The sequence below is a fragment of the Lactuca virosa genome, chromosome 9 (genome assembly GCF_052849685.1).
Source record: "Lactuca virosa cultivar CGN04683 chromosome 9, Lactuca_virosa_CGN04683_v6, whole genome shotgun sequence".
Lineage (NCBI taxonomy): Eukaryota > Viridiplantae > Streptophyta > Magnoliopsida > Asterales > Asteraceae > Lactuca > Lactuca virosa.
In genome coordinates, this window is record NC_136434.1 from 299171464 (window position 1) to 299197326 (window position 25863).

Genomic DNA, 25863 nt, shown 5'->3' on the forward strand with positions numbered 1-25863 from the left:
TTTAGGAAAACACAAAATTACATTATCAGCTAAAACTTCATGTTAAACTAAGCTTTTGATGTTATGCACAACAAACTAAATCATGCGAGGGGTCAAATAAATGTGTTTTGTGACATCTCCTACAAGCTGGAAAAAGAAAATAAAAATACCATAGGTTTCAAGTTGTGATTAGAACTATCTTAAATGACATTTGACCAAGTATTGGCTACCAAGACTAGTCTTCGTTGCAACATTGATGGATCAATCAATGCCTTCTCACTTACCTGGAAAAACAATCCATGAAATGAGGGTTAAACTAATGTTCTTCGATAATTCCTTGTGTCAGGTTAGGCTTTTATAATTAAGGACTAAGAAAACCATCAAAAATGACAAAGTATAACTGAAGAATGATGTGTAGGATCTACCTCAGAATGGATAGAGTGAAGTAACCGATTATTTATTTTGGTTGAGGTGCAGCTTACTATGTTAATCCCTTCTTTGATAATTGCATCTAGTACTTGTGAAAAGGTAAAACCTTCCTCTAAGCAACTATTTATCACAATATCGACCATCCCATTGCAGAACTTCACTGAGACAGTATTGGATAAGTGATTCACTAAACTTTCATTAGTGTCAAAAAGTTTCTTGAGCCGATCTCTCTTTGTACTCATTTCCTTAATATTTTCCTCCTTTTCTTTGATGTAATGCACTGTTGACAACAGATGATCTGGTACGGAACGTTTTCGCTGAACACCAAAAATCACCGATTCCAACATGAACAGTCTATTTGTTAGCCTCTTTGATATCATTTGGCACCAAAGAACTAACTAAAATATATAAGGAAAGAATAGATCAAAATTCACCTTTACGAGTTCAATAGGAAGTATACTTGTAAGTGAAGCATAAAGTTGGCTCATTTCTCGCCTCCGGTAACGTTCGATTTCTCTGTGAGTTACTTGTTTTTCAGCCTTTTGCATGGATCCGCTTGAAGGAAGATTGATGCTAGCTTTACCCAAGCCCTCTACCATGGCAAGATGTTCATCAGGTGTATGATCTGCTTGCTGTAAGGAAATCAAATAAGGATGGTTAGTGTGACAGATCGATTGATAAAGAAGAAGGGAGAATCCACATTATGGAAGTTGTAATATATCCACATGATTGATCATCTTGCTGTTGTTTGTCTTGGAGAAGAAAATATGCACACTGATTTTACTATTACCAGAAATATATAAACCTAGGAACAAAGTTACAAATATAACCCTGTACTGTACATAATTACTAAAATATACTCTGACACCCCCCTCAAACTCAAGTGGGTAAGATATGATCTAACTTGAGTTCGGAAACTAGAAATTTACAATGACTAAGAAAATGTGCCTTGGTGAAGATATTCTCAGGTTGATCAGTCGTTGAAATTGGATGAAGTCTAACAGTTTTACGAACATGTTGACGGGCAAAGTGAGAGTCAATTTCAATATGTTTTGTACGCTCGTGGAAAACATCGTTGTGGGCAATTTGAATCGCATTGTTGTTGTCCCACCACACTGATGTAGGAAGGGACTAGGCCGCCCATGTCAGCCAAAATCCAACGTAGCCAAACTAATTCTTGAGTTGTATCTGTTAACGCTCAATATTCAACTTCAGTACTTGATCAAGCTGTAAGTGACTGTTTCTTACTCCAAGAAATAAGCAAATCACCGAGAAAGAAACCATAACCGGTAGTAGACCGTCAGGAAAATCACCATCCCAGTATGCATCGAAGATGGCTTTCAGATTTAAAGATTGCACGAAAAATGTAGTCCATGAAACATTGTACCCTTATGGTATCGAAGGATCCAAAGAACAACTGCATAATGACTCAGAATACGGTGCTACCATAAACCTATTAACCATGTGAGTTGCATAAGCAAGATCTGGTCATGTAACTGTTAGAAAAACCAATGAACCAACTAATTGTCTGTAAGTAGTAGGGTTGCTAAGAGGAGTACCACTCCCATGAATATTCGTGTTGAAGCCACTTTGCAATCCATAAGGCTCGAGCAAGAAATTAATTTGAACTATATTTTGCTTGGTAGAGGTAGACTCCTAGTCGATCTGAAAGCACTTCAAGACCAAGAAAAAGTGAAGATTGCCAAGATCCTTCATTTCGAAGCAAGAACCGAGTGATAGCCTTAGCTTTATAGTACCAATACCATCACTCCCCGTAATGATATAATCGTGCTGCTAAATTTCTCGAACCAAGCCCTTGGAGCCTGTTAAAGACAATAAAGGATTTTTAAAGTTAAAAAGCATACCCTTTAGGGTAATCAACGTCACTCGGAGGGCATATGTATAATTCCATAACGAGTTACCATTGAGGAATGCGTGCTTAACATCCATTTGATAGAGCAACCTGCAACAATCGCAAGAGTATGAATAGAAGGGATGAGGGTGACATGTGCAAACATCTCCTCATAATAAATACCATATTCTTTATTGAAGCCCTTGGCAACAAGTCGAGCTTTATATGTGTCAACAATACCATCTTGCCTTTGCTTTATAAACCCATTTAGAACCAATAAGTGATTTTGCTCGAGGTAAGGGCACAAGTTCCCACGCATGGGCTTTCCGTAATGCTTGAAGCTCTTCATCCATAGTGACTCTGCCAACATGGGTTATTCGAGGCTTCCTTGTAGGAAGTTGTTTCATGACTAGACAACAATGTAGTGTAGCAATGAAAATCAAGAAGGTGACATGGAATTTTCCTTATTCGATCAGAATGTCTCGGTTCGGATGGAGTATTATGATTAGAATTAGTAGATTGTGAAGAAGTCTCACAGATAGGTCATGAAGGTGTATTAAAGGGTTATGCGGAGTCTACCAATCCAAAAGTTAATGAATCTAGAGGTGACTCAGAAGTGTTGGAGTTATCTGTGCCGGAACCGGATGGGAAAATGTCCAATGAGATTGAGGCATCTGTCAGATAAAGACATACCGATCGAGACTACACTAGAAACTTGGAAAGGAAGGAAACAGTTTTTCGTTCCCAAAAAGGGACAAGAAAGGAGATACACAATCTTTTACAGATAGGATCCTAACATCCATATACTTTGTATTCGATACTTTAACCAAGAAAAGAAAACAACACAATCGAGAACGAGGCTCAAGTTTTGAATGTTCGTGAGTTTGCAACTTAACTAAACAAACACAACCCTAAACTCTAAGAGATCATACTCATGAAGAAACTCATGAAGACATTCATATAGGGATTTGTTTTAAAATATAGGTGTAGGATGACGATTTATTGTGTAGAAAGTTTTGAAGGCTGCCTCAACCCAAAATCGTTATCGAAGCTAATATTAAATTAACAGTGTAAAAACAATGTCTAAGATGCGTAGATATTTGCGCTCAACTCGACCATTTTGTTGTGATGTATCTGGACAAGATTATTGGGGAATTATACCATGTCCCTTCAATAAGGAGATAAGAGATGACTCTTTTTATTCCGTGGAATTCTCGGCCAAAAATATTTTTATGGATTTTGAAAATTGAGTTTGAATCATTCGTGGAAAAGAGATAAGTTTTGGGGAACTTTGAATAGTGATGCATAAGGTAAATCCATGTAAATCAAGTGGAATCATCAACAAAGATGACAATGTACCTAGTACCCCAATAGTATGGTGACGAACATGTCCACAAACATCTTAATGAACTAAGTCAAATGCTTTTGAGAAAGTAAAATCATTTGTAGTAAAAGGCAAGGAGTGATATTTTCCAAGTTGACATGACAAAAAAGAACCTGCTTGAGGTTTAACATTGCTAAGTAAGACAGACTGAGCTAGTAGTTTAAGTCGAGAAACAAAGATATGACCTAGGCGAGCATACATATCAAAAGAAGAAATACTTGATATAGAGGCGACAAAATTTGATGATGACTCAGGAACACTAAGGTAGAACACTTCATACATCCTTCCAACTCTACGCCATATTCCTAGAGTAATTTTGCTGATTTTAATGTCATCATGTCATTTTATGTAACTGGAACTAACATGTGAGCTAAGCGGATTCATAATTTGTACTCTAATATATGTACGGGGTTTATGCAGAGTGCACGTATGTATAAGATCGAATTATCAGCCGGTTCAACGACAAGTCGGGGATCCGGGGGAAGCGCCCCTAGGTTTGGGGTATCTAAAGGGGTGGCGCCCCTTTGGCGGGGTCTAGGGGCTGCGCCCCTAGCGGGGTCCTAGGGGCAAAGCCCCTGGCTGGGGTGATTATGGTGAAACTCGTTAGTTTTGGAAACCCTAAATCCTCATTAAAATCCGGATTACCCTGTCTTGCTTCAAAAGCAACTCATGACGGTCCAACCCTAATAAAACCCTAATCTCGTTTATTATATAAGCGACTCTTCCTTTTGAGTAGGGATATACGAAAATTAGCTCTCATTTTTCTTCAAACACTCACAAAATCTTTCTAGCAATTTGGCTTACGATTTTTGTGCCTAGAATCGTAAGTGTCCTCTTGGATTATCCTAGGCTGAATTTCTTGTAACTCAGGCATAGAGTAGAAATAGCAGTTCGGAAAGTGTTCACACGATCCAAGTTAGTATCCAGATATCCACCACAAACCCTACTTGGTCTGACATATCTTTGGTCTTTGGATCATGTACAAGGCAACCACCAGGGGTGAAAAGAACATTTAGGCCAGAGTCACGTAATTGGATAACAGAAATAAGGCTCAAAGACAGATTAGGAACATGAACAATATTGAGTAAAGATAAATGTGAACTGGAGACATGCTCAACAATTGTTGCAGGCAATAGTGTGCTATGAGCCATACAAATTGAAGGGAAAGTGTGTTGTAACTATTTAGTGATGAAAAAATCGTCATATGGTGTCATATTATTACACCAACCAAAGTCAAACAACCATGTATTACTTGAGGATGATGAAAATTCATGGAACCTGTTATGAGTTATTGGATTGACTCTCGATTTCTTTGTGATAATGCTTTAGGGTTCGAAGTAGTGAACACATCAGAAGTAGAGTTTGTATAATTTTTATTAGGGCTTTACAGGATTTATATCAACTCTATATTTTTAATGTAATAAATCCATTAGAGTGGATGAATTTGTCACTGCACATGAGGTACTATGAATGGAATTCATGTTGTACCAACAACTAATCAACAGAAGTTTGACTTGGTATAATTTTATAGTAAAAGATAATAGGTTGTTTGGTAGAGTAAGGTAACGTTCATGTAATAAGGAATAAATAGATAGGGTAGATTACCAACATTAGTAAGGATATGTGATGAATAGGGAATGATTTGTGTTGCAAAATCAGATAGTTGAGATCTAATTTGATCTTGAAAACCTATAGCTCTAAGGGTAATTTCCGATTGAAAATGTAGATTTCATTGACTAGGAATGATATGATGAATGGATAAATTGAAAAAAAAAAGACAAACAATAACCAAAATGTCCGAAATGTCTAACCGAGAAATGGATCAATTGAAAAAAAAAGACAAAACAATAGCAAGTGTTCATGAATTAGCAACATGTGTTTGAAATGAGTTTGTAGATGTCTAACTGGAATGGTAATCGATTGGCGATGCCTGTTTGGAATAGTTTGTGATTGTTAGTAGATGAAATCAACGATTGAACCTATCAAACTCTGATACCATCTGAGACATCGACTAAGGTTGATTGATGAAGAAGAGGGGAATCCATATAATGGAAGCTGTTGTTTGTATTGAAGAACAAAATGTACACATTGATTTTACAGTTACCACTAACATATAAACCTAGCTAAAAGTAATAAAGTTACAAATATAACCCTAAAATATACATAATTACTAAAATATACTCAAACCGTTATGAATCACCAAATCCTCACTTTGCAGTAAAGAGAATAATATGTGATTATGTTTTCTATTTGGTAAATCCATACATATCTTTATGATTTCTTGTAATATCTTCTTGATCTTTAATAAGTAGGGTTTTCTGTTGTTAACAATGAATTTAAAGATCACAAGTTCCACTAGCATAATATATATCCGTTTTCTTTTTTCTTTTATTATTATTTAATGTCACTGTAGTTTTGTAAAAACAAAGGAATGGAAACACTATTGGGATGGTACTCCTCGTAACGAAGTAGAGTTAGTAACGAAGTTGTATTGAATGATTCATGTCTTCATGTATCGGCATGGACGGGTTTTATGTGATCTGCAGGGTATATATACATAGAAGTATTGAGTGCCGAAGGTGTGCTGAAACTATAAGTTCCCTCATAGAGCTAGTTTTGGCCTCGCCATGAATAGTGAAGATGTCGAAGATCTACGAGTTGATTGCTTCACTCGTGGGCAAGGAAGTTAAGCGATTCCCCTGTTTTCTTCTCTTATGGAATCTGTACGATTTCATTTTTTTGAATTTTTGGATCAAGCCCTAAATGCAGATTCCAACGCATTTGAGTCTTGACGGTTCTGATTGACTTGTGTTTTATTGATAAATTTTTTTACTATATTTTTTTTAGAAATCAGTTTACTAAAGTTTAAACAAGATTCTAAAATGTGTTTGAAGTATTTGATTGAGTCAAAACTGATGTAAATCATGAGTCTTCGGGCATACGTAGTTTTTGCTATGTACTCAGGCATAGAAGTTGACAAGAAAAGTGTACCCGGTGGAGATTACGAAAGGAAGTAGAGAAGATTTTTGATCATTTTCTTTTATGCGATAAATGTTGGTGTTGTTTTGTAACATTGAAAGTGTAAAATATGAAAATTGTTGAATGTTTTCATAAAAATATATCTTTAATAATATAAAATGATGAGTAAAAGTTATGGTGCTACAACAAAGGTGTTGGATATGAGCCTTTGTGTATATGCATTGTATATGTGATATGATATATGATATATTGGAAACTCACTAAGCTTTGTACTTACTTTGTCAAGTTCAATGTTTTTCAAGTTGATATAGTGACAATGGGAACGAGTAGGGCTTAACTGTTTACCTATCTGGATTTTGATTATGTTTTAAGACTTCAGCATACAGTATGCTAATAAATTTTATTTGGTTTTATGACTACTGAATCATCTGGTACTTCATATCTTTTATGAAAAATGTTTTTTGGAAAGTTTTAATACTGTTTTAAAAATAAAATTTTTTGTTGAAAATTTGTGACAATACAACCCAATTACTTTTTTGTATTTTTTTCAAAAAAAAAAAAGAAGAGGTTTTGGGGGGCTTAGTCACTGGTTTTTATGCATTTTCATAAAAAAAAATTGAAAAAAAACCCTTTATTTTTGTTGCTTTATTTTTGTTGGGTGCATATACGTACATATAGAGATAGGTTCCGTTGAGATTAAAAATAAAATAGAGATCTCGAGATTCAACCTCAGCCACGTATTTCACATCTGCCGCAATAACCTTCTGGCGTACCGGAGCGGCAGGTCTAGAATAATCATAAATGATTACACAGCGCCGCCCATTCCTTTATCCTCCGCCACCATCCCCACCACCATAACCGCCACCGCCACCACCCTTACACCACCTCTGACACCAGCCGACTCCACCACTGTCACATCCGTTACTTATACCACCGCTATCTTTGTCACCACCACCTTTTCTGCCACCAACTGTCGTAATCATATATGATTACTCAGTCTGTGAACAAACATATATGTATAATCATTTATGATTAAGCATATATGTATAAACATGCATAATCATATATGATTATACCTCTCTGCCATATAATCATTTATGATTAGACATAGTCCGCTGCTGCCGGTACGCTGGAGTGTTAGAGCGGCAAGTAAGAAATACGTGGCTGGGGTTCAATCTCAAGATCCCTATATATGCCGAAATACAAATTTACATATATGCATATCACAATTTGCATATATGCAAATATATGCATCCAACAAAAAATCATTTTTTTACTCTTTTATAGTGGCTTATTAAGAAACATCTTAATGCATTAAGTCCTTTGAAAAAAAAACAAATTCGAAAAAAAAATGTTCTTGGGTTTTAACGAAATTTTGAGTTCTCAATATATATATATATATATATATATATATATATATATATATATATATATATATATATATATATATTCAAATGAGAACAATTCTAAATTTGAAAACAAATGAGAACAATTTTGGGCTACAAATTCCAAATTCTAAAAATTTAAAGTTTTACTAAAAAGATTACTATTTTTATAAATTAAACAAATAAAAAGATACTACCCCCTACCCCCACCCCCCCCCCCCCTCTCTCGATTAGGATTGAAGCTAGACCACCGTCGGAGCCACCGAAACGACATCGGAATCTCTGGAACGACGCCAGAAACCATGTCCTTCGTCTCATCGCTCCGACAAAAAGCTTTCTCGATCTACTTTGTTGATGACTAAAATGAAATTCTCTTTCGGTTTCCGATATGATTTCCGATCTAGTTTCATCGGCCGCCATAGGCTACCAGGTCTTGTTTCACCGACCAACGCTAAGCCACTGTCAGACCACCGCCGAAAAACGACCGGAACGACTGATACACAATTAGAACTCTGCTTCTTCACTCTCATCGAATCTTCTTGTCATTTCCTTGCTTCACTGCCACTCGCTCACTCGTCAGAAACCATCTCTGCATCTCTTATTTGATCTTGTTTTCACTGGTCACCAAAACTAGTCACCAGATCTGGATCAGAAGACCACCGTCGAACTACATCTCAAACCCGCAAAGCATCGCTTCAATCTCTTTACCACTACTCCTTGCTGATTTCGTCTGCCATGTACCTCAAGTGAACCAAGATTCCGTTGTTTTATGCATAATCATTTGTTGTCTGTAGAACTTCGAACTACTTCAGGTTACTGTCAGCCAGAGCTTTGCTTGAGAAAATCTCCGTGATTTACGGTGCCGGAGATCTGCCGTGTTAAAAGTGTTGGAAACCTTATCACTAACTGCAACTTTGAGATCCAAACTGCAGTTGGAAGAAGTTAGATATTGGTTAGGTCGTAAAGATGATGCGTAGGCATTCCAATCAACAAGAAGAGAAGGAGGTTGTTTGAACGAACATAGATTGGGGTTCGGATTCCAATCACGATGGAGAAAACTAAATTTAATTTGTGATCGGAGAAGGCAAGAATTAGAGGGATAAGAGTTGCATCTATGACATTTTGAATACCCACAATCTCAAAGCAAATCCAAAATTTGAACCAGGTTACTAATTTGTTTTCTTTCTCACTAAGCATAGGTAGCTAGCATAGGTAGCTGCAAGAGAAAGTCTTACCATGTCTAGGTATAGAGAGATAGTGTGGATTTCCTTTTTCTTTTTAATTTTTTTATTATGAAAAAAAACTCATGGTTCTAAATAACGAAAGGCGTGGCTTGGCGTTAAGGTAAAAGTTAATCCATGACAAGCATTGGCGAACCATGGCGTTTTCAATGCGTGACTATATTATATACATTAAAAGATATAAATCATATACCTATTGAATTTTATCAAATATATGAAGTTTTTAGAAGTGTTATATTAATATCTAATAGAAAAAAGTTAACAAAAACTCAATTATTTTAGGTCCGATAAAAAAACAAAACAAAAAAACTCGCGCCTTGAAAAAAACTCACTCCATAACGCGATAAGACACGCCTTGATGCGTTATTTAGGCGTCACGCTTCACAAACCCTCCTTGGACGTTTTCGTAACGGCTACACCACGCCTCGCGCCATGGCACGCCTTGAGGCGCGTCATGCTGCGTTTTTTAGAACCATGAAAAAACCACATAAACATGTTTTAATTATCTATAGAAAAATACATTTAAAATGGGTTAGACAATGGTCAAATGTTTACTTAAATATGGATGATTATAGAAAAATACATATTTTAACATAAAATTTGATTGCTAAATTTAAAATATGTATTTTGTCATAATTTTTTAAGACTTTCTGACTTACGTTCATCAACATATAAGAAAAAAGTGTAAGATTTGTAAGAAAAAAATGATTTAACCACTCCTAATCAATATAATTTGATGAATAGTGACTTGTCAGCCCTATGTTTATTTTTGAAGGTTGTCATAGTAATTTATTGGTTAGAAGTTCACATTTTTTTTAATGGCACATATTTCAATTCACTTTTTTGTTTTTCCAATATTATCATTAATTTTTTATTATAGAAGTAAAAAGTTTCCCATGTTTATATTAAAAACTTTGAACACATAAAATTCATTTATTTTGGTTACACAAACTAGTTACCCATGATGTTATCTATATTTTTTTTATCCAAAGGTAGTATCATGTGGTGGTGATGGGGTGATGGAGGTGGGTGGTCGTGGTGGTGGTAGTCGGTGGTGGTGATGGGTGGTGGAGGCGGGTGGTGATGGTAGGTGGTAGTGGCGGGTGGTGATGATGGGTGGTGGGTGGTAGTGGCGGGTGGTAGTGATGGGTGGTGGAGGTGGGTGGGTGATGGTTGTGGTGGATGGTGATGGTGGGTGGTGGGGGTGGCGATGGTGGTGGGTGGTGGTTTTGGTGGGTCTTGGGTGGGGGTGCTAGTGGTGGTGATGGTGGTGGTGGTCATGGTCGTGGTGGCCATGAAAAGTGCGATGATGGTGGGTGATGGTTTTTATAGGTGGTGGATGGGGTGGTGGCGATGGATGGCGGTGACGGGTGGTGGTGGTGGTGAATGGTTTTGTTTGGGTGGTGAGTGACATTCGTTAGTGGGATTTTTAATTTTTTTTACTTATTATTTAATTTATATTAATATTATTTGATTGTTTTAATTTAAAAAAATTGTGTGTTCCATATTAGCCAAACATGTTTTTTGACTTTTTTATTATGAAAATTTGAATTTAAAAGTGGTTAAGAACGTAGTAAAAAAAAAAAAAAAAAAAAAAAAAAAAAAAAAAAAAAAAAAACCAGAAACGGTTGTTAAAACCACATTTAAATCTATATTACCATAACACCCTCCCATGTAAACTTATTATCTTGCTAATAAATTAAATTTCTAAAGTACATGTGTTTGATTATTACAATATAAAATCAGTTTTCGTATTTTCGCAAAATATTTATGTTTTCGCATTATATATATATATATATATATATATATATATATATATATATATATATATATATATATATATATATATATATATATATATATATAAACTGCCTCCTTCACTCTGTTCTCTTTCCTTTCATATTCTCGTATCTTTATCCTCCTCACACTCTCTCTCTATAGGGTTTCATAATAAACCGCCTCCCTCTATGAATTCGGTTCCCTTTTCTTTTCTCTCTTCAGCCGGCGATCTAACACCAATGACCGTCGATGTTTCGCGCTCCCTAGTTGCCAGATTCGTCATTAATTTACTACTAAGATGGCTCTACTGTCGTCTTACACCAACTTCTAGTTTGAATCCACGTATCAGTCAGATTCCAGCTCCACGAAAATCATCGACGATCCGATATCGGCTTCCGCTTCTGAAGAAGAAAGTCCAGCGAAGATCGGCACTAGATGTAACAACCCGTTATTTTCTAGCCTTTGAAGTCAAAAAAGGTCAACCCAAGGTCATGCATGTTCAATAAAAGTCAACTTAAAATAGCGTCAAAAATAAATTGTTCAATATTCTTGTTTGGGATAAATAAAGTAATAGATATTGTAACAAGGTTTCCAAAAATATGAATAACACTTAAATCCGAGTTATAACAAAGAAGTTATGACCAATCGAAGATCTGCGTCAAAACCGGCAAATCACTGTTTAACGTAAAACGTGAATTTTTAATAAAACGCTTTTTTTTGCCTTAACAATATAAATAAAAGTCGTAGAATGCGTTAAACCGAGAGTTTACATAAAAAGAACGTCCAAATCTGACTTCGTATGAGGAAGTTACGATTTTTCTAAGATTCGGCACAGCGGTACACAGCCTGAAACTCGAATTTTAGTTTGAACAACTTTTGGCCAAAACAACCTAAACGAGAATCGAAGGTCTCGTCAATAGTAGTACATCGGTAAAAAGACAGACGAAAACGGACGTCAGATGAAGAAGTTATGAATTTTTAACGGACTTTGCCCGTCCCGGCCTGTTAAAAATATAACATTAAAAATAAAATCAAGCCCGTCTCGGTCTGTTAAAAATATAACATTAAAAATAAAATCAAAATTAGCCGACGGAGTCTAAACGAAAGTTGTAGAGTATAATATCATCTACGCATGGATATAAAGAATGTCAAAAACGGAGCTCGTATGCGAAAGTTACAAAATTTTGAAGTTTTGGGCTCACATTACGAAGCTGGTGCGAAGGAGTACGCCTCGCGTACTCGGTTACGCCCAACATACTCGGACACTAGGCCTCAGATGGTCCACATTGCTCCTCCAACGCATGCATACACGTATCTTGCTCAGTTGACATGTCCGAAGCCACGTCTCTTACTATGCCCAGCGTACCGAGGTTCGCCCCGCGTATCGAAGTACGCCCAGCATAGTGCGAGGGTTCAACCAAGTATAAAATGAGTGCGAGGTCTCCAGGTTTGTGTTAGAAAATTCAACTCTCTCATTCTAAACTTATCTTTAAGCCTCTTTACACCACCCCGCCGCCCAGATATCATATCCAAGCCCCAAAGCCCCGAAGTTCTCAGTCTCGTAGCAGAAACTCTGCCCGAGTGAAGCCAGTTTTTCATCAAAAACTCTCCGTTTTATCAAGAAAACTCCTTTCTAACGAACGAAACGTTGCCCGAATCGCAACTTATCAAGTGAGTTCATACCCCTATAATCTACCCTTTTAAATGATTTTAAATGTTTTTTTTTTTTTGGGGGGGGGGGGGGGGTACTACAAGTTGAACACAAGCTAATTGTGTTAATAATTACATGTGATATCGATCACATTAAAGATATCCTTATGCTTTTAAGGATTACCAAATACTTCCATAATGACTTAAAGTCATGTAGACTCTTTTTTTTTAATACTGTTAAACTCTTTGAAAATGTTTTATAAACTCTTTTCTTATAATTGTCAAATTCATGTTCATATATGTATATGTATATAAATAAGATTTAAAGGGCTTAGGACTAATGAGTTACCTTATTTCCTTTTCCTTGTTTGGATGTGGGCTTAAGATGGGGTTATTTGTCCGAAGGCCATTTTCTTCTTAATTATATATATTATACATATGGGAATATAAAATGGGTAGTTTAATCAGTATCTTTACCTTTGTATCACGCTGAGCAAAGGGGTACACTCATGAGAAATCATGCCAACGAGAAATCTATTTTCTCGATAAGTATACGAGGTCTAAACTACTTTGTCAAGAAAATGGTATAATTCAATCTTTACTTAAACTAAAATGTAATGGTACGTCTTCAGGACATAGCAATATACTTGCTATGTTACATCCTTGTAACCAGAGTCTCCTGGAGGGAGAGCGGACATTGTGTGTATAGATCTATACGGGACCGACAATCCCACATTCCGACTGTTAGCTACAGTCTGGCAGACCATCCATGGGGTGACAAATGTCAAATATTAAGTCTTCGACGCCAGTAGGTCGTCGTGTTCATTCTAGTCCAGCATGGTTACAACTTTATCACATTTTAACCCTAATTAACCAGGTTAATATTAGAGTAGTTATTCATCGGTAGTTTATTTTTAAGAAATACTACTGCATTAATTACTTTTCACGAACTTAACGGTTTTATGGGGATTTAAAACTACTTATCAGAATGGTTTTATGAGGATTTAAAACTACTTATCAGAACGATTTTATGGGGATTTAAAACTACTTATCAGAACCGTTTTATGGGGATTTAAAACTACTTATCAGAAAGGTTTTATGGGGATTTAAAAATACTTATCAGGACAGTTTTATAGGGATTTAAAACTACTTATCAGAACGGTTTTATGGGGATTTAAAACTACTTATCAGAATTGTTTTATGGGGATTTAAAACTACTTATCAGTTATAAAGCAGAAAATATAGGATTTTCTGGAACGTAGTTGTTCACTTTCTTTAAACTAGTATAACATAAAGGACATGTAGTGGTTAATTCTATAATTCCTTAGTTTATACATCAAAGTTATATATAAGTAATATCAGATAGGCAGTGGAATATGTGACTTCCGCCTTACTTCCTGTTCCTTGTTTTGTTGTGGACTTAGGGCAGATACACACATTTAACTGTCCGTTCGATATTAGGTCATATATAACTAGTACTACCTCCGTCCCAAATTGATAGTCCACTTTTGACTTTTGAAGTCTTTTTTCTTCAACTTTGACCTTAAATATTTTTGTTTTTGATAGATAATACTTGATGAAAAATATATGAATAGATTGTATTTTAAATATTTTTTCGTTTTTATAAGTTTTATCAAGTAATATATAACACAAATAAAAATATTTAAGGTCAAAGTTGAAGAAAAAAGACTTCAAAAGTCAAAAATGGACTATCATTTTGGGACGGAGGGAGTATAAACTAAGTGATTGTAGTAGGAACTATTGTGGTTATCATTCATATACAGTAGAAAATATAGGATTTTCTGTAGGAACCTGCGAACTTTTCCACGATCTTGGAGTTTACTTTATATAACTAAAATACTTATGAACTCACCATCTTAAATGTTGATCCTCTCTTTCAAAATAACTTGTATTCTCAGGAATCCAGTAGACAGGTACACTCCAGGGGCTTTTGAGAATACATCTTAGTACCGTGCTGCGTCTTTTGTCTTCTACCGTATCTACTTTGATGTTTAAATATGTAATGTTTAAAAACTTATGTAAAACTTATACTTATTAATGCAATGGTTGTTTGTACTTTGATTACTATAATGTATGTGTTGTGATACTTACATGACGTCCTCCGCCCCCGAACGTTTCTATCGTTCCAGTTTGGGGGTGTGACACTAGGGTTAGGGTAAAGGTGTCGTTGAATGTTTTTAATATACCAAAAGTACAAGAAGTAGAATTGAATGGGAATGAAGGTAAAATCAAAGAATACGTCGCCATTTGGAAAGGGAAGCATATTTCGGCTAATTATCCTTACAAAATTGAGTTCCTGGAGAAACTTGAAGGGTGTGGCGATGCTCATGTGATGTTCTTTGCGCATCTTAGAGATGATGAGTCACCAACACCGTGTGGAAAACCGAGATCAAGGGTAACCTCCTCTTTCAAAATTCAAAGGGTATTTTCGTCTTTGTAAGGTGGTTTTACATGTGATAATTGTTTAATAAAAAAATGTTTGATTATGTTCGTTATAATCATTTATGATTATAAGTATTGTTGTCCATATGAGTAGAAGACACCGATAATAATCAGTTATGATTATAACTATTTGCAACATAAACGATTAGATGACTGGTTATAATTATTTATGATTACAACACCATATGATTTTGCTACCAATCATTCATTTTAATATATTTTTTAATCATTTTATAGTATTTACATAGTATTGTCATTTTGTAGATATTGATCAAAGAAAAAGGAATGTTGGAATTTTTTTAGGTATCACTACTACTCACTACACAAGCTCGCGAGCCATTTGATTCAAATAGAAGAATGAGGTTGCGACTGATTCAGGAAAATGGTTGACACAGTGATGAATTTTGTAATTTGTTTCATTGAAGTGGTTTAATCAATATTGAATATAATTATGTATAAATGTTAGAAATTAGTCTTGACATATTCATTTATAAATATAAATATAAAAATGTATAAACTCAATCTTTGGAAGATTTATATATCAATATAATAGTGTTTGATAATGAAATATTAATGTATTGATGTTTTGTTTCTCACGGGATCCAAAGCCTATAATGAATCAGTAAGTTACCAAAAAATGAATTATCAAAGACGTTTTTCCGGCCAATTTTTTCTAACATATGCTATTTTTATTTTTGTGTTAGATATCTAATGGTTAGGAATGTAAAAAAAACCTCGTGGGACCCCGATAACGTACAAAACTAATTTTTTAAAAATTCGGTAGCGGGGGCAAGATTAAACACGTTTATTTTTCTGGATTGGGGTTGGGAGTGAGTATTTCAGTCCGTTACTCCCGCGGGGTCCTCGTTTGTTTATTTATATAAAAAATATATATTTAATGTAAAATACATATGGTAAATACTGAAATAAAGTCTATAATTTTAGGGCTTCTCCAATCTTCATAATCACATACGAGAACGAGATACGATACGACCGACTTCTCCCACTCCTAGGGATGAGATTTAGAACCGGAAACCCGGACCGGAACGGGAATCGGACCGGAACCGGAACCGTTAGAACCGGAATATATAAAACCGGTTCCGGTTCCGGGTTTAAAAATTGGCTTTATCCGGGTTCCGGGTAATCCGGGTTTGGGTCCATTGGGTCCGGGTAAACCGGGTCTAAAAACTGGAACCGGTGTTAGGAACCGGAACCACTTTTAGGGCCGGAACCGGTTTTTGTAAAACGTTTAAAAGATGCATATCTCATGAGTTTGTACATGATTTTAGACTATAAATTTGACATTTTTAGTTTTATATTCATTGACTTACAGCCCCTCAAAGTCGAGATATTAAAGCTGGAGGTTTTTCGTTTTCCAGTTTTTTTGTATTCGGTGAAAGTTTTAAAACATGCATATCTAATTCGTTTGAAGTCGGATTGACATGTGGTTTTTTCAACTTGTAGTTTACAGTTTGTATATGAGTTTAGACTATATTTTGTCATTTTTGCTTTAATATTCAATTATTTACAGTCTTCCGAATTCGAGATATCAAAACTGAAAATTTTCAAAGTTCAACCCACTAAGTAGTAAGTAATTACCAAAAAATTCCGGTTTTTCCGGGTTTTCCGGTTCTAAACCCACTTTATCCGGTTCCAACCTACCCACTTTGATGTTTCCGTGTTTTCCGGTTCTAGACCCACTTTACCCGGTATCGTACCCGGAACCGAACCGAAACCGGTTCCTATATACCGGTCCGGTTTCCGGTTCTAAAAAATCTCGTTAACCGGTTCCGGGTCCGGGTCCATCCGGTCCGGGTTTGGACCCACTTTCATCCCTACCCACTCCCATCCAAGATGCGACCGGCGACCCAACGCCTTTTACCTTTCCCGTCAACAGCGTCGTCAACAATAGACTCACCGACCGTTGATGCCCTTCCGCCTGCCGACACCCTTTCACTGTTCTTCACGAATCACGACAGTCGATTGTGTCTTCGAGAGTTCAACTTCGTATATATAGTATACTCGACCATGAGTCCATGACTTCACATCCCCTAGTAAGTGGTAATCTACCCTCTATATCCCACTCTGATACAATTAAGAGTTTGATTTACCGATTGCTTGATTTACCCTCGATAGTCAAGCGTTGGCTCACGATTTCTGATGATTTACCCTCTGCTTCTTACTGTTTCTCACTGATTTCTATGTAATTTATGGTTTGTTGTGTAATCTATTTCACTGTTTTGTCAATGCTTTATTAATAAAATCCAAGATGTTGTTGCATAATGTATGAGAGATGTTACTGAATCTGATAAGTTCAATGTTGCTGTAAGGGAGCAATGTAAACAGGGGATTCGAGGGCGAGATCAATATCTGATTTAAGGAGCGGGGGGGGGGGGGGGGGGGGAGCTATTTCCGCACCCGTTTGGTCCCGTTGATATCCCTACTAATGATTATTTCCTTGTTTCGTCAAAAAATATGCAAATGGTTTATTTCTAATGTTTCTAACAAAAGTTTTGTTTCTCACATTATATATATATATATATATATATATATATATATATATATATATATATATATATATATATATATATATAAGGTTATAAACAGTGGGTTCTACGGTTCATAAAAAGTAAAATAATTTAATAAAGAGCAATTAAAATAGTTAGAGACATTAATAAAATACAAAATGATATTTGCAAATAAAATATTATTTAAAGACTAAATCTATACACCAAATAAATTTAGTAACCTTAAAGGACTAAATGTATACACCGGATAAAAAATGGATATCATTTCAAATTTAATTTTGATAATAATAGTTTCCCGATTTATTGACTATGACATAAATACTTTTTGAAAATCTTTGAATATAATATGAAATTTTAAAATACAAAATTAAATATTAGCTAATTTTATGGGATATGATTACATAAAAGAACTCTTAGAATATGATATATGGCAAACAATAAGTACACATACATAATAGAATTGACATGAGGCAACTAAAACTACTCTTTTATTAATGTATATATATATATATATATATATATATATATATATATATATATATATATATATAGAGAGAGAGAGAGAGAGAGAGAGAGTTAGATTCATGTGAGACCATCATATTTTGTGTGACATAAGACGCAATTCTAGACATTCATTTTGGAGATCAAAAAAATATTTTTAAAATGAAAAATAAATGAAAATTCTCAAATTTTATTTTATATATTATTTTCTTCATTTAGACTAGAAAAGGATTTAAAAAATTTTAAAAATTAAAAATTTAATAGAAAAATTACCCTTTTTTGTTCGAAATATATGTTAAATATTCTAATAAAATAGTATACCATTAATATTCAAATTGAATTTTTAAAATGCTAGAATATTCTACTACAATATTAAACTATAAATATTCAAACAATTCTAATAGAATATTAGAATATTTTAACAAATCTAACAATATTAATATTAGAATATTTTCGCATATCTAACAATTATAGTGAATTATTATAATATTCTAACATTCTAAAAATTCGATTTGAATATTTATAGTGTAATATTGTATTAAAATATTTTACCTATATTCCGAAAAAAAACAATAAAATGTTTAATTTTTTTAAATTATTTTTTCTTTTTTTGAATAAATTAAATGATGAAAATAATATCTAAAAAAAATTTGCGGATTTTTCTTTTTAGTTTTCATTTTACAATTTTTTTTATTTAATTTTTTGATCTCCAAGATAAATGGCTAGGATCGCATCCTCATATCGCGCACACACACACACACACATATATACATATATATATATATATATATATATATATATATATATATATATATATATATATATATAATCATGGGAGAACCCATTGTTTAGCAAATGGTAAATTCTCTTGCTCACATACCTTTATTGGTAGTTCACTAGATTTAGACGATGTGGAAGATATCAATGCCCTTATTGGTAGTTCACTAAATTTAGACGATGTGGAAGACATGATTGAGTCCACGGGAAAAATTGATGTAAACTCCAATGTTTTATCTACAATAGATGATTTTGACGTATCTTCGATCTTGTAAATGTCCTTCTATTTATTTTTCATAAACATGAGGGCCAAATTAGAAAAACCATGTGTGTATATATATATATATATATATATATATATATATATATATATATATATATATATATATATATATATATATACACACACACACACACACACACACACACACACACACACACACACACACAAGTAGGTTCATGCGAAAACATAAATATCCTGCGAAAACGCGAAAACAGATTTTATCTTATAAAAATCAAACACAAGTACTATAAAAATTAAATTTATTAACAATAAATTAATGATAATTAGTTTATATTGGATTGTGTTATGATAATATAGATTTAAAGACGATTTTATCAACTATTTTTTTTTCACGTTCTTGACCACTTATAAATTTATGTTTTCATAATAAAAATGTCAAAACTCATATTTTGCTAATATGAAATAATTTCTCATGTGTAATCGATGATTATCATCATGTAGTTCAAAGTTTGGATGAATTATTGTCCAAAATATAAGGTTGAGGTGGCAAAATCTCATAGTTTTTTCTTGCTTTCGCGTTTCGCAAATTATTTGCATTTTCGCATTAACCCTCCCCTATATATATATATATATATATATATATATATATATATATATATATATATATATATATATATAATCATGGGAGAACCCAATGTTTAGCAAATGGTAAATTTTCTCTTACTCGGTTACCTTTATTAATAGTTCACTAAATTTAGAAGATGTGGAAGTTATCATTGACTCCCCAAGCAGATTTGATGTAAACTCCAATGTTTTATCGACAATATATGATTTTGACATATCTGCAATCTTGTAAATGTCCTCCTATTTATTTTTTTATAAACATGAGGGCCAAATTAGCAAAACCAAATCATTACACTACATATAACAAAATTAGCATCAAGTACAAAAGGTCAAACTAGATTACAATTGTTTGGATAATCTTTTTATTTATGTGAACTTATGTGATATCTGAAAAAGATAATAGCAAAGACACATTGCTATCAAACTAAAAAGTATCTTATGTGAACTTATGTGATATCGGATGTATATCAGTTGTATTTGAATTGTAGATATACTATTGTAACAGTGGAGTGGAGAGCCGTAAAATCAACTATTATGATAAGACCAAGTCATAAAGGTCGAATTCATCTTATAGCAACGACAAAGGCATGGTACACGATTTGTAGACCCTCCATTTGTGAGAACCTAAAGATTTGTGAGAACTTGCGAACTCAAAATCCGTAGTTCTGAACTATGTGTCCGTAACCATATAACTGCAGATAAGAATGCGTCTGCAATCCATATGACAACTGATTCATATATATATATATATATATATATATATATATATATATATATATATCAGGAGTAATAAAAAAAGAAATAAAAAATAAAAAATATCGTCAAATAGTTTTTTGAGCCTACATATCGTTTAAACACTGCCTTTTTTGGTTCTCAAAAGAATGTATATATATATATATATATATATATATATATATATATATATATGGTGGAGGGTTCAATGAAGAAAAGAAAGATTGAAAACGAGGGAATAAATGTAGACCACTCATTTCGAATCTGCTGCTTAAGCACTCCAGCGTACCAGACCGAAGGAACAGATCATATTCATATAAAATGGCTTTACAATGTAAAAAGGTCGTGTAACAGATCATACACGATGAGGTGTAGGAAGGAACATTCCTTGGTCAATAAAGCATTCTAAGAAGATGGTTAGGGTTCAAGCAAACCGGACTGCATAGGGATCAAGCAAGTCATTTATATGGCAAGTAAGTCTTCTAGTTAGAAACTTGGATGCTATAACCGGTATTTATATAGATATCAAACATGAGGGTTTCATTATCACAGAGCATTGAGAGGAGAGATTGTAATATATATATATATATATATATATATATATATATATATATATATATAATACATATATATATATATATATAAAGAAAAAATTTACCGATTCAGGACCTTGGATGATGCATCTAACAAACTTTAACTCAGTAAACGATGGATTCAACTGCGTAGGTCGACCTGTCTTTCTCCATCCTCGTACCTCTGTAACAATGTGTCACAATATGAACTTTCTCTATATGCGTCATAAATCTTACTATAAATGCGCAAAATTAGCTTGATATAGCTTGACAGGAAGGACATACCTGTACAGTCAATGGTATCACCAACTAAAATACTAAACCAGTCAGGAGTCGGTCTACTGACCTCCATTAAGTAAAACAAATCACGGCGACAAAGATAGTAAGCTCCTGTGCTTAGTTGAAATCCAGACAAACCTCCTCCAAGAGATTCTACCAATCCCATGTTATTTTCCAAGGTTTCCTCAGCTTCCTCATCATCAGTATAAACAAGGCTCACACCACATTCATGCACCTCCAATCCACTGATCACAGCGATGGAGACGTTGACTTTATCTCCAGTGTCCAGTTCATTTCCAATTGGCCAATAGCTTAACCATATACCAACTTCACCAGATTTAGGTTTGCCAAAGACTTTGGGGTTGTACATCAAATCAACACCATTGCTCGTACTGATCTTACAGAACCATAACCCATCATCATCCTCACCTGATATTGTTTTATATTTAAAAGTTACATCAAGTCCTTTGAGCCTTCTATTCTTGGGAGGCGGAGGCACATCAAAGTACAAATATGATAACTCTGATACATAAGTAGGTTTCATGTTTGGAACCTCCATGTCTGGAAGAGATGTGCTCATTATATTGAATTCATACAACATCTTGCCATGAAAAAGTACAAGAGTATTAGTCATAAATAATAATCTGTAGGCGGTATGTTGATGTACATGTGGTGTGCTCTTGCATGAGTTTAAGAGAGAAACAACCTACCTGGACACATGAACTTCTGCCTTTGGTGAGCTCATCATCACCAACCAGGCACACCTCATGATTTTGATATTCTTTTAGCCACTTCATATGTCCCAAATCGTTTTCTTCAAGTTTGGCTACAGGCACCAATTTGATAAAGCCTTCAATTTCTAATAAACTAATACAGCCTTCATAGCCAAACTCTTGCAATGTGAATCGATGTGATTGGAAGCTTATTTCCTCCAGCGACATACAATAGTACACATACAATTCTGCAAGTGTACTTGGGAGACAAAGAAGCTGTCTAAGCATTGAGCATAAACTCAAGTCAAGGACCCGAAGATTTTTAAGATGGTCATAACACGGCAGAAACTCAAATAGACTATTGCCTAAATTCATGTACTGCAAAGATAGTTGAACACTAAAACTCAGAGGAAACGAATCAGTACACTCAAGATCACAATCCTTGAGGAATAACCGGTGTAATGAAGGTGGGAAGAAAAAGGTAGGCTGTTCTGCAACTCCTCCACCAGAGGTAGAAGCTTCTGTTTGCTCACTCTTGCACAGGTTTCTACATCCTGTCATGTTCAGTAGTGCAAGACTTGTCAGGCCTCCAATTGTTTCACAAACACGAGCCAGACTGTGACAGTTCCAAAGAATCAAAGTCTCTAGATGAGGGATCATGGACATGTTGCGGACTTCACGTAGGTTGTGCGAGTCTGTAAGATTCAGAATCTGCAGTGACGGAAGAACCTGTTGCAAAAGTAATAAGATTAATTAATGTAGCACTCCTTGTCTTCATAAAGCAGAATTACCAAGAAGCTAAACGGATATGCAATAAATAAATAAATAAATAAATAAATAAGAGGATATCAGAATCAGACTCCCTACCATGGGGGGTTCAAATACTTCCAATTTACTGTAGCTCATATCTATAGCCACCAAGTTTCCCATGAATAAGTCAGAGGGTATGGTTCTTAAATCGGATCCAAGCCAGCAAAGCCATCTCAACTCATCTGAAAGATTATCGTAGGACCCAGTGAGCTGCACAAAGTTTAGTTGGAGCAATTTCAGTCTATCCATCTTTTGAAGTGCATCTGTCTTGAGGTTTGATGACTGCAGATTTAGCATGAAGAGGAATAGTAAGCTTATTATCAGATCCATGTATAAATATGCGTGTTTAAATATACATATGTATACACACACGGCATTTCTTAATTAGCGATTCTGTATTTACCTTGTAAGCAAACTTCTGTTCCTCTAGCATTTGCATGTCAAGTGCTAAACCTTCTATAGTTTCTGAACCCTAAAAGGAAAAAAGGATAAATTGTAGAATTAAATGAAATAGAAGTGTGTGAAAGTAATTGTAGGCTTAATTAAATTTAAACATACATAGAAAAAGCATCTCACCTCTCGTTTACTCAATATCTTATAAGAATCGCTACTCAGCCAGACTCTACTACGTTTTGCAGGGAATTTCGATTCTTGACGAACTATGTTTTTCCCCATCTCTTGTAGCAATCGATGCATCATCAGTTTGTTGTTTGGTGAAACAGAAAGAAGGCATCTGTTGGATAGGCTTTTGATCCCGGAGAATGCACAGTAATCATGCTGCAATATCTTTACCACATAATCCTTGTCTTTTCCAACAAAGAAACAAGCAATATGCAGAAACAACTCCTTTTCTAAGTCACCAGACAATGATTTGTAGCTCATTATAAGTACATTTTGAATTCTAGAATCAACTTCTTTTTCCAGTAAATTTAATTGGCTTTTCCAATGTAAGATGGTATTGTTATTGGATAGAGAAGAAGCCAACACTTCAAGGGCCAAAGGATTTCCTCCACAATATTCTACTGCTTGTATTGCAAGCTCCTCGAAACCTTCCATGGGAACTTTGGAACCAAAAGCATGACAGCTTAAAAGCTCTAACGATTCATCATCATTCAATAATTTCATTTTATATTCTTGACACCTCCAATCTGTGAACTTAAACCAATCATCTATATTATCTCTGGTTGTTGTTATTATAATCTTGCTTTGTGGATTAATCTTCCCAGTTCCAAGTAAAGCAGCTAAGTGACCACGTTCAACAATGTCGTCGAGAACAATAAGCGACCTTTGTGTCTGTAAGGCCTCCTCAATCTTACATGTACCTTTGGAAACACTAGGTATTTTTCTCTTTTTGCCACCTAAAATGCCTTTGAGAAGTTCTTCTTGTAGCACACGCATACCATTGGGCTCTTCACATTTGCCACCAATGCCTTCAATAAAACTCACGTTTTCATAAGTTTTCCAATTTGAATTGTAGATGTATTTGGCAAGTGTTGTCTTGCCACTTCCCCCCATACCGCAAATTGCTAAAAATTCAACATCCGGTTGATTTAACCACAAACTGATCTCCTCGTATCGCGTGGCCATCCCTGTTATATTGGGTGGAAGACTAACTTCATTGCGATCCAGTTTATTGTAAATGATGTCAACAATTTCCTTCACAAGCTTTGCTTCAGACCTTGAACAACATGAACAAAAATGAACAAATTCATGGGAGGGCATTTACAGTCTTTGATATAACTAAATGAAATATTGAATAATTAACTTTCCAAATTACCCTACTACAGCATTTGCAACGGGATAGAAGTTTTTCAAATATATTTGCAGATCCATTAAAATACCAATTTTTTTTTTTTTTTTTTTTGAAACAGCCAATGATCCCTATGCAGTCTTTTTTATCTTAATAATAAAATAAAATAAAAAAAACAGTACCTAGCAAGGAGCTAGGAAAAAGAACCAATAATAAAATACTAATTTAATCAAACGTAAAAAATAATGGAATTCCACAATTATGCTCGAAAGCACAATATAACTCTTTTTTATCTTAATTTCCTAGATCATATATATGATGTATCAACAAGCATTAAAAGAATAAATTATCACAGTATTTTATACTTTGTCCCATTAGGCATTTGAAATGTAGAAAAAAAAAATGTAGCCATCAAACACTTGTAATTTACAAATTACATCAATTTAATTCATTTTTTTATCAATATAGTTACTTTTTCATCTACTTTTCCGAACTGCTCTGTAAACAAAGATCTGTTACCGATTCATTGAAAGTATTTACACATTTATCAACAAAAAGTTCTCTAAGTCAGACATCGAGACCAGTATTTTGCTACAATTTGAATCTAAAATTACAAGAACAGACAAAGATGCATACCCAGACAAAACAATGCCTGCCAAATCAGCAACCTCTTTAAGAGCTTTCTTCCACAGGCTCACGTTGTCATCTGTCCACCTTGAAGAGGCTTTGACTTCAATAGCAAAAGTTCCCCTTTGTTTCCTCACATCACAAGGATCGACGTGATAAAAAACAGGTAGAACGAAGTGATTACACTCCCTCCTTTGTTGGAGGATCAACGCAAGCTCATCTAGGCACCAAGTTGAAGTTGCATACTTCTGTGACAATACAATTACTGAAGCACCAGATTCTTTAATTGCTCTCTCGATCTCCAGCTGCAGTTTTTCGCCTCTTCTAATTTCTTCGCTATCCCTAAAAGTAACCATTCCTGCTCGCATTAATGCCTCGTAAAGATGATCCGTAAAAGAATGGCGAGTATCTTCGCCTCTAAAGCTTAAAAAAACGTTATAATGAGAAGCCATAATAACGGATGAAGAAACGGAAGCGAGTGAAATGGATCGGTAAGGATAAAGATGAAACAGGATTCTCTCGATCTCCCGTTGCGAGGAAAATTTTCATTACAGAAACACGATTC

At 34.6% G+C, this 25863-nt stretch overlaps 1 protein-coding gene across 5 annotated transcripts; it reads right to left on the reverse strand.

Annotated features, from left to right (window-relative positions):
• LOC145140834 (disease resistance protein RUN1-like) lies at positions 1-25863 on the reverse strand. Of its 5 annotated transcripts, XM_079074208.1 has the most exons (12): positions 25308-25863; positions 23498-24599; positions 23325-23393; positions 22979-23203; positions 22109-22840; positions 21405-21999; positions 21206-21303; positions 19924-20055; positions 19051-19230; positions 843-1040; positions 405-725; positions 1-263 (listed from the first exon to the last, which is right to left on the reverse strand). In XM_079074208.1, exons 1-12 carry the CDS (start codon positions 25748-25750, stop codon positions 180-182), a joined length of 4179 nt encoding a protein of 1392 aa, XP_078930334.1. In that variant the 5' UTR covers positions 25751-25863; the 3' UTR covers positions 1-179. The 5 variants fall into 5 exon arrangements, with proteins under 5 accessions (XP_078930334.1, XP_078930336.1, XP_078930337.1 ...); XM_079074210.1 differs by lacking the exons at positions 1-263; positions 405-725; positions 843-1040 and adding exons at positions 8238-8934; positions 9582-9706; XM_079074211.1 differs by lacking the exons at positions 1-263; positions 405-725; positions 843-1040 and adding an exon at positions 8238-8934.